At 39.0% G+C, this 10,760-nt stretch overlaps 1 protein-coding gene across 1 annotated transcript in view; it reads right to left on the reverse strand.

Annotated features, from left to right (window-relative positions):
- Window positions 1–931: 931 nt before the first annotated feature.
- SGPL1 (sphingosine-1-phosphate lyase 1) overlaps window positions 932–10,760 on the reverse strand; it is a 64,695-nt gene continuing 54,866 nt past the window's right edge. The window contains exons 12-14 of the mRNA XM_053692031.1: window positions 6,263–6,409; window positions 3,557–3,677; window positions 932–3,196 (exon numbers count right to left, since the gene is read on the reverse strand). Of these exons, the coding sequence (XP_053548006.1) occupies window positions 3,056–3,196; window positions 3,557–3,677; window positions 6,263–6,409 (409 nt within the window). The 3' untranslated portion in view covers window positions 932–3,055. The remainder of the gene's footprint in view (window positions 3,197–3,556; window positions 3,678–6,262; window positions 6,410–10,760) is intronic.

Here is a 10,760-nt window from a genome sequence, read left to right on the forward strand (position 1 = left end):
CACTGATTGGCTAAAATGCATGTCTGTCAAAAGAACTGAGATGGGGGCAGTCTGCAGAGGCTTAGAAACAAGGAAATCACAGAGGTAAAACGTGTATTAATATAACTGTTGGTTATGCAAAACTGGGGAATAGTAATAATAAAAGGGATTATCTATCTTTTTATACAATAACAATATTCAAGTAGACTGTCCCTTTAACTTTGAAATGTTCATTTTCTGAGAATTGAAACTGCTACATATCTGTCCCTAACTGGCCGCAGCAGAGGAGGTGGGTAAATGGCAAAACAAGCAAAGTTTTGCAGTATGTTAACAAAATAACATTGTCAAGCCTCGTCTACACCACTGGTGCTTCTATGCCATTATCCGGATTTTGCACTTGAATTGTTTTCCCAATTTAAAAAACAAAACAAAAAAAAAACAAAACAAAAAAAAAAAACACACCTGAGTTGCTATAATATGTTATTCATGTAAAAATTCAGATTATTAAAGGGACACTGAACCCAAATTTTTTCTTTCGTGATTCAGATAGAGCATGCACTTTTAAGCAACTTTCTAATTTACTCCTATTATCAATTTCTTTGTTCTCTTACTATCTTTATTTGAAAAGAAGGCATCTATGTTTTTTCTTGGTTCAGGACTCTCAACAGCACTTTTTTATTGGTGGATGAATGTATCCACCAATCAGCAAGGACAACCCAGGTTGTTCACCAAAAATGGGCCGGCATCTAAACTTACATTCTTGCATTTCAAATAAAGATACCAAGAGAATAAAGAAAATTTGATAATAGGAGTAAATTAGAAAGTTGCTTAAAATTTCATGCTCTATCTGAATTACAAAAGAAAAAATTTGGGTTCAGTGTCCCTTTAAGGAACTGGGGACTAGAAAAGCAGTTTAGACAAGTAGTCAAAAGACTTTTGAACTCAACAAAAATGCAGAGAACTGAAAAACAATCCATTTTATTCTGTAAATCACAGTACAATAAAAGTTACCACAGTTAATAAGAAGGAGGCAATAAAAGGCACTTCATTTAGTTTTCCTCAACTCGATCTCACTTATTGCTTCGCTTTAAAATGTGACAGATGCATGTGACATTACTGTAGTTGGCATTTATGAAATTCTTACACGTGACAATTAAAAAATACAGACTACACAATACAAGGAACCTTGCTAATCAATCACTACCCTGTGATTATGGATGTAATATGAATGTGCATTGTGGTTCACATGTGCAGTAGGAGAATGGTAAGGCCCTACTCTACAAAGCTAACCCCTCTTTTTCTTACATTAAAGAGATATTAAACACTTGTTAAGTTTGTGTAAAAATTGTGCTCGTCCCCAACCAAGTGGTATTTAAAGTCTTTTTAAAGTGGCTTACGGATTCTGCTCAATTATACCTACTACCTGTAAGTATAGATTGCTGAATTCTGACTGTCGCACAATATTATTCACAATAACACAGTATCCTCACTGCTATAGCAAACAATGTTTTTGCAAGTTATGAGCAGCAACATTGAGAACGCAAGTCAGGGGAGTCTATAGGAGAGATGGGGGCATAGTATAAAGCCGAATATTGGGGTATGTCAAAAGTGCTAACGACACTGTAGAAACCAATCGTTCCTTTTATAGGCTGACCTAGCTAGCCCTAGTGATTTGAACATTTATTCACAGGATAAACTGAGTAATGTGTATTGTAAGGGGCTTAATAATACCGTTTAATATCCTGGTAAGCATATTTGTATATAGGTCCATCCTTCTTTATAAAAAAATAACCAAAACCTAACATTTCTATATTTTAACCTCCCCGTGTATATAAACGTCACAGCTTTCTACAAGATTGACAGCCTAGAATAATTACTCTGTTATCATATGGATGTCACAACTGCCCCTCACATGTATTCTGGATCTAGGAGCGTAGCAAGTGACCAACAGAACAATCTCACAGTACCAATTACTTCATGGAGACAGATTTTGTTAGTCAAATTAAAAATTAGAGCTATAAACTACTAAAAACCAAGAACTTAGGCAGTTTGTCTCTCTATATCTTGGTGAATCAGTAAAGCTTAGCACCCATATTAAACTGTTAAATGGCTTTAGTATTTATTTATAGTTTAGAGACGTTTAAGTCGCTTGAACATTTAATCAGTAGTCATTTTGTTTTTAGCTTCAAAACATATGGCATAATATCAGTGGCTAAAACCTATTTGTAATAATTTATAGTAAAAAATGAATGCAATTGGGATAAAACAGGCATTTTCGTTCTAGAATGGGATACAATTATTTCAGATACTCTAGTAAAGAAAAGGCTTATCAGATGGGTCATTAATAAAGTTTTAATTAGACACTATTAATTCTAAAGCGCCCATACATAAGGTGGTGTGTTTAGTAATTAAACTGGTTAAAAAACAAACAGCTTTAAAACAAATTCAGTTTAAGCACCATTTCCCTTTAACGTATAAAAGTTGGGGAAAATGTTAATATCTGATAACACAGTGAACAGCTACAAAAATACCTGTGCCAGTCAACACTGATTTTTACAAACGTACAGGTTTGTGCATAACACAATTATAATCTGAGAGAGGTAAATTAAGTTCTGTTTACTTGCAGCCTAACAACAAAACTCGAAAACACAAGAAATTGAGACAAAAAAATTGAAAACATAAGAACAGACCCTGACCAGAATTTAGCATGTACCTTTGGAGATCTGGCCTTTTACATGGTGATATATATATATGAGTGGTATCTAAGTGCATAGCAGCAGGAATAAAGTCTTAAAACGTGGAATGTTTCATCTCTAGAACGTCTGTTACTAATAAATTAAACATTTTCCTGGACTATAAAAAGGATACCCATAATATACAGACACTGGTTAGTGCAAGATTATAGGGCAGGTCAAGCAGTTAACCGACGCACTGAACCAGTCGCTAAGAGGCAAATCAGTATCCCTTTAAAGCCCTAGAAATATATAAAAACAGTAACTTTAAGACACAAGTCCCTGATGCTCAGTCTCTGCAGAGCTGTCCTGGAGAGTACCGCTGAAAGGAAGGCATTGGAAGCCTAATGCTGTCCTGTCGAACCATTTATTTGTTTGGCAGTAGAAGGGACTTCTGTGGTATACAGGCAGTCCAGGAACGCCTGGGAAATTTCTGTCACCATGGAACGGTCAGGAATAGTTTGTGCCATGCCATAAATAGCTCCCTGTTAAAAAAATAAACATTTGAGCACTTTCATATGTAAATTTGTTGGACATGCTATGAGTTGTGTTGCATGATGGTGCTAAAGGGATTATACAATAGATGTGCACCCAAAACGTGCTTTATTGTTAGGATGCTGTTGGATGGATGTTGCATTACATAGCTATATGCTTGCTAAAGTGTTGAGTTAATAATAAATGTCCAGGGCGTGAACTATTCCTAACCAGAAAGAGAATATTAGCTGCTAAGGGTGCAAGGATGGCTGTTACTGAACTAGGAGTGGTGTGTTAACATTTTACATTCACTATTGTTATTTTTTTAGAGAGACTAGTAAAGTGTTAAAAGATGAAGAGTTGGTAAATACCATCCCAGTTGTTTTGGCTCCAGGGTCTTTCATGATCTCTGTAACCGATTCTTTGACATCTTTCACAAACTCTTGTGCAACTCCAGGTTTTGTGTGCAACAACGTAAGACAGATATGGATACTGTTCAAGCAGAGGAACAACAAGTTAGGCATACGGTAATGAGTTCATTTAATGTGAGTTGCTATAAAATGAGAACATCAGGGAACGTAACTGATTTTAGTCAGATTTTAAAAAAAAAAGTGTCATCATCAGCTAGAAACAGAGATAGAGTTATTTGTTGGGTGAGACATGTTGCCTATTCATGGTCTCAGTTCACCTCTTAAGCTCAGATTGGTAGATTCAGGGTAATAAGAAAAATATGATCAACTAAAATGGTATTGGGTTAAAATTACTTTATTTACAATATGAGAGAAAACCAATTTGACCTACAAAGTAAAACGTATTACTGCTAAATAAATAATAAACAATAATCATTTATAACAGCTTTCTGTGCTTGTTTGTATGAATCATTTACCAATGAGCTAGCTGTACACCTAAGGACATAAACGCACTCATCTAAAAGGTTTAAAAAGCCTACCTGCCTATCCGAGTATGCTTAGACCACCAAAACCAACAGAAGCTTTGTAATGTGTTTATATGTATATAGGGGGTCTCTCAGAAGCTGGGGTAAGAGTTTGGCAAGAAAAGAGGGAACAGACTGTTATAAACGTGAAAAATAATCAAGGTCAAAAGCTGTCACAGTGTCAAGGGCCACAAAGGGAATAAACCAAAAAGCAGCTGACCAAGATTTGGGCACATGCACTCCAACTCAACACAACTACTGTGCATGGTTATACATATTACACATACACCTGATGAAGAATAGAGCAACATGGTATGTTACAGCCACTTAAACTATACATACACCAAGCGTCACAAGCAAAAGGCTTTATTATTGGTAGGTGTGTAAGCTTGATGACCTTTAGTGCAACTGTGCACTAAAAATGCCCCCAAAGAGCTCAATCTTCAGATAGCACAATGGGAACACCTCTCAAATATTCATTTAAAATCCCAGAAAATCAAACACAAGACAAAATAAATGGAATTAACAGTTTAAAGGGACAGTCAACCCAAAAATTACTGTTACTTATTTAGATTAGTTAATTAACAATCTTTACATCAAACTCTAGCCCAATTTTCATCTAAATAAACTTTGGCAGAAAATACACTTACTAGATCTCATCTGGCTGTTTTGAAATGGCCACCTGACTCCTCTTTCTCTGACGTCTCTCAAAAGCTTGAGCTGCAGCAATAGTACAGATCCTCTCGTCCCTGCACGCTCACGCTCCTTTCATTCAGTTCATTGGGACTGATTGGGACCCTGATGCCAAAATGGCTAATTTGTAGTCCGTGCACATTTATCTTGCACATGCTGAGAGTAGCACTAGTGAAGTTATAAAGCATGTCACAGATGCAAATACAAACAGATTTTTATTCTAAAGGTATTTTAATGCTCTGTGTGCGGGGGGTGCTGGCCAAGAAGGACCGGAGAACATCCACATGTGCTTTTTCCAGGACACATGCCACCCCCGCACACAGAGCGAAGACCTGACTAATCCTATTAGTTTGGTCTGCCCACGAATAACTCAGGAGGTAAAACTGCAGACAAAGTGATTGCTGGGATGTGTCTGGATCTGCGTATACGGGTTATGCCAAGTGAAGCAAATCTCTGTATGTGATACATACATAGCCTAACGTTTCAGGCAGTGAGGGGGACGGTGTAGCAGATTACACGCAACACTTAGCATATCAGGAGTCAGACAAAACGCAGCCATGGAACAAGCTATTAGAGCGCCTCTCATTCCTGGGCTGTGCACACTGGTCACTGCTGTGATATGGTGACAAATACTGTGTCATGTGACTGCACCAGTAACGTAACTCATGTACCCACTAGTAAGTCAGCACTCTTGTCACACAGTAATGGTAAAAGGATCTGGGTGTAATATCCGCTTATACTCAGATGTTTTATCTAACTTACACAATGTAACAATAGACTGTATAAAAATGGAAATTACAAGCAATGCATTAAAATACCTTTAGAATAAAAATCTGTTTGTATTTGCATCTGTGACATGCTTTATAAAACTTCACTAGTGCTACTCTCAGCATGTGCAAGATAAATGTGCACGGACTACACAAATTAGCCATTTTGGCATCAGGGTCCCAATCAGTCCCAATGAACTGAATGAAAGGAGCGTGAGCGTGCAGGGACGAGAGGATCTGTACTATTGCTGCAGCTCAAGCTTTTGAGAGACGTCAGAGAAGGAGGAGTCAGGTGGCCATTTCAAAACAGCCAGATGAGATCTAGTAAGTGTATTTTCTGCCAAAGTGTATTTAGATGAAAATTGGGCTAGAGTTTTGATGTAAAGATTGTTAATTAACTAATCTAAATAAGTAACAGTAATTTTTGGGTTGACTGTCCCTTTAAGACAAAACAGAGGAGAATCTGCATAAACCTTTCCAGAGAAAATAATAAAATATATATAAATAAGAAAGACAGAATGGGATGGGGGGGGGTCTATTAAACTTCACAAGTGAATTTGCAAGTTGCTATCCATTAGGTGAGATGGAGCTTATATTTGCTAAACAGGTTTTATAAACAAACACTGCATATCTGATCATTTAATCACTACACAGTTATAGCTTTTTGTAAGCGCAGCACTTACCTAGATGGAAACTGGAGTGTGTTGAGGTTCCAGCCCTTCGCTGTCAAAGAGTTGGATAAACGGAAAATATCAAACACTTGTGACCCTATAGCTATGACAGAGACCTCAGGGTTCCCAAAAATCAATATATCCTTGATCTTATGCAACCTGAGACACAAACAAGAAGATAAACATACGGTTACATTACAGTCTTAGACTAAATAATACAACTTGCTAACTTGTACTGGGTTAACATTCTATTGTATAAAAAAAGTAATTTGACAGATCTAAAAAATGTTTTACTTTTTCAGATGTATTCAGCCAATAACATAAAGCATTCTCAGAAGGTGATTTAATAAACTGTGTATTGTGTAGGAGATTCCAAATAACCTAAAAACATTCTGCTGAGACCAACACACAAAGAAAAACTAACAAAAATTAAGATGGTAAAAAGAGACAGTGGGAATATTTTGTTGTTGTTGATTTAAAGCTATTTAAAGAAACATTCCTTAAAATGACATTCCAGTGCAAACGCAAAATGCTGTAATTTGTTTGTGTGTTATTTTTGCATTATTGACTCATTTGAGAGCCGCTGATGACCAGTGACTGATGGGGGTCATGTGAATGCGGCTCTTGATTGGCGCACCTGCAATGCTTTTAGCTTCAGGTTGGGACTTTACCTATGTGTTTATCCCCTTTGTAGATATTAAACGCATAGGGATCAATTACAATCCTTTAGAAAAAACATATCAACTGTTGTATCTACAAATATCCAAATAGACTTTAATGGGTATTTTCTGTAGAAAATAATTATATATGTTTTTCTAAAGGATTGGAATGAGAACACATTTCTGTTTCTTATAATTTCACATTTGTGTGCATATAGTTATATGTAGTTTTTTTCCTTCCCTAGTACTTTGCAAGGAACTTAATATCTTATATTTATATATCTTAATAAAAAAGCCACAAAAAGTATTGTATAGCTAATTAGCAAATCTAGGCAAAAATCCCACTTGCTTTCCCCAGAAATATTCCGTTTACATTGCTGCCAATGCATCAAAGAATTCTGGGTAAGATATGCAAATGAGATATAGAGAATCTCTTGCATTTTAACCACAGAACCCCCCTTATGGGGCACGTGCAGAAGTGATAAAGGCAAATAAACCCCCAGTAGTACAGACAAGGTGCCATTTTAGTGCACTCTATACTATAATCCTTCACATTGTGGTCTGATCATCATTAATGTTCTCCTTATCTCGTTTAAAAACATAATTTATGCTTACCTGATAAATTCCTTTCTTCTGTTGTGTGATCAGTCCACGGGTCATCATTACTTCTGGGATATAACTCCTCCCCAACAGGAAATGCAAGAGGATTCACCCAGCAGAGCTGCATATAGCTCCTCCCCTCTACGTCAGTCCCAGTCATTCGACCAAGAATCAACGAGAAAGGAGTAACCAAGGGTGAAGTGGTGACTGGAGTATAATTTAAAAGATATTTACCTGCCTTAAAACAGGGCGGGCCGTGGACTGATCACACAACAGAAGAAAGGAATTTATCAGGTAAGCATAAATTATGTTTTCTTCTGTTATGTGTGATCAGTCCACGGGTCATCATTACTTCTGGGATACCAATACCAAAGCAAAAGTACACGGATGACGGGAGGGATAGGCAGGCTCATTATACAGAAGGAACCACTGCCTGAAGAACCTTTCTCCCAAAAATAGCCTCCGAAGAAGCAAAAGTGTCAAATTTGTAAAATTTGGAAAAAGTATGAAGCGAAGACCAAGTTGCAGCCTTGCAAATCTGTTCAACAGAGGCCTCATTCTTAAAGGCCCAAGTGGAAGCCACAGCTCTAGTGGAGTGAGCTGTAATTCTTTCAGGAGGCTGCTGTCCAGCAGTCTCATAGGCTAAACGTATTATGCTACGAAGCCAAAAGGAGAGAGAGGTAGCAGAAGCTTTTTGACCTCTCCTCTGTCCAGAATAAACGACAAACAGGGAAGAAGTTTGGCGAAAATCTTTAGTTGCCTGCAAGTAGAACTTGAGGGCACGAACTACATCCAGATTGTGTAGAAGACGTTCCTTCTTTGAGGAAGGATTTGGGCACAAGGATGGAACAACGATCTCTTGATTGATGTTCCTGTTAGTGACTACCTTAGGTAAGAACCCAGGTTTAGTACGCAGAACTACCTTGTCTGAGTGAAAAATCAGATAAGGAGAATCACAATGTAAGGCTGATAACTCAGAGACTCTTCGAGCCGAGGAAATAGCCATTAAAAACAGAACTTTCCAAGATAACAATTTTATATCAATGGAATGAAGGGGTTCAAACGGAACACCCTGTAAAACGTTAAGAACTAAATTTAAACTCCATGGCGGAGCAACAGCTTTAAACACAGGTTTGATCCTAGCTAAAGCCTGACAAAAAGCCTGGACGTCTGGATTTTCTGACAGACGCCTGTGAAACAAGATGGACAGAGCTGAAATCTGTCCCTTTAATGAACTAGCTGATAAACCCTTTTCTAAACCTTCTTGTAGAAAAGACAATATCCTAGCGATCCTAACCTTACTCCAGGAGTAACCTTTGGATTCGCACCAGTATAGGTATTTACGCCATATTTTATGGTAAATCCTTCTGGTAACAGGCTTCCTAGCCTGTATCAGGGTATCAATAACCGACTCAGAAAAACCACGTTTTGATAAAATCAAGCGTTCAATTTCCAAGCAGTCAGCTTCAGAGAAGTTAGATTTTGATGTTTGAACGGACCCTGTATCAGAAGGTCCTGTCTTAGAGGTAGAGACCAAGGCGGACAGGATGACATGTCCACTAGATCTGCATACCAAGTCCTGCGTGGCCATGCAGGCGCTATTAGAATCACTGATGCTCTCTCCTGTTTGATTTTGGCAATCAATCGAGGAAGCAGCGGGAAGGGTGGAAACACATAGGCCATCCCGAAGTTCCAAGGTGCTGTCAAAGCATCTATCAGAACCGCTCCCGGATCCCTGGATCTGGACCCGTAGCGAGGAAGTTTGGCGTTCTGGCGAGACGCCATGAGATCTATCTCTGGTTTGCCCCAACTTCGAAGTATTTGGGCAAAGACCTCCGGATGAAGTTCCCACTCCCCCGGATGAAAAGTCTGGCGACTCAAGAAATCCGCCTCCCCGTTCTCCACTCCCGGGATGTGGATTGCTGACAGGTGGCAAGAGTGAGACTCTGCCCAGCGAATTATCTTTGATACTTCCATCATTGCTAGGGAGCTTCTTGTCCCTCCTTGATGGTTGATGTAAGCTACAGTCGTGATGTTGTCCGACTGAAACCTGATGAACCCCCGAGTTGTTAATTGGGGCCAAGCCAGAAGGGCATTGAGAACTGCTCTCAATTCCAGAATGTTTATTGGAAGGAGACTCTCCTCCTGATTCCATAGTCCCTGAGCCTTCAGAGAATTCCAGACAGCGCCCCAACCTAGTAGGCTGGCGTCTGTTGTTACAATTGTCCAGTCTGGCCTGCTGAATGGCATCCCCCTGGACAGGTGTGGCCGATAAAGCCACCATAGAAGAGAATTTCTGGTCTCTTGATTCAGATTCAGAGTAGGGGACAAATCTGAGTAATCCCCATTCCACTGACTTAGCATGCACAATTGCAGCGGTCTGAGGTGTAGGCGTGCAAAAGGTACTATGTCCATTGCCGCTACCATTAAGCCGATCACCTCCATGCATTGAGCTACTGACGGGTGTTGAATGGAATGAAGGACACGGCATGCATTTTGAAGCTTTGTTAACCTGTCTTCTGTCAGGTAAATCTTCATTTCTACAGAATCTATAAGAGTCCCTAAGAATGGGACTCTTGTGAGAGGAAAAAGAGAACTCTTCTTTTCGTTCACTTTCCATCCATGCGACCTTAGAAATGCCAGAACTAGCTCTGTATGAGACTTGGCAGTTTGAAAGCTTGAAGCTTGTATTAGAATGTCGTCTAGGTACGGAGCTACCGAAATCCCTCGCGGTCTTAGTACCGCCAGAAGGGCACCCAGAACCTTTGTGAAGATTCTTGGAGCCGTAGCCAATCCGAATGGAAGAGCTACAAACTGGTAGTGCCTGTCTAAGAAGGCAAACCTTAGATACCGGTGATGATCTTTGTGGATCGGTATGTGAAGGTAAGCATCTTTTAAATCCACTGTGGTCATGTACTGACCCTTTTGGATCATGGGTAAGATTGTCCGAATAGTTTCCATTTTGAACGATGGAACTCTTAGGAATTTGTTTAGAATCTTTAAATCTAAGATTGGCCTGAAAGTTCCCTCTTTTTTGGGAACCACAAACAGGTTTGAGTAGAACCCTTGTCCTTGTTCCGACCGCGGAACCGGATGGATCACTCCCATTAATAACAGATCTTGTACACAGCGTAGAAACGCTTCTTTCTTTATCTGGTTTGTTGATAACCTTGACAGATGAAATCTCCCTCTTGGGGGAGATAATTTGAAGTCTAGAAGGTATCCCTGAGATATGATCTCTAGTGCCCAGG

The sequence above is a fragment of the Bombina bombina genome, chromosome 9 (assembly GCF_027579735.1).
Source record: "Bombina bombina isolate aBomBom1 chromosome 9, aBomBom1.pri, whole genome shotgun sequence".
Classification (NCBI taxonomy): Eukaryota; Metazoa; Chordata; class Amphibia; order Anura; family Bombinatoridae; genus Bombina; species Bombina bombina.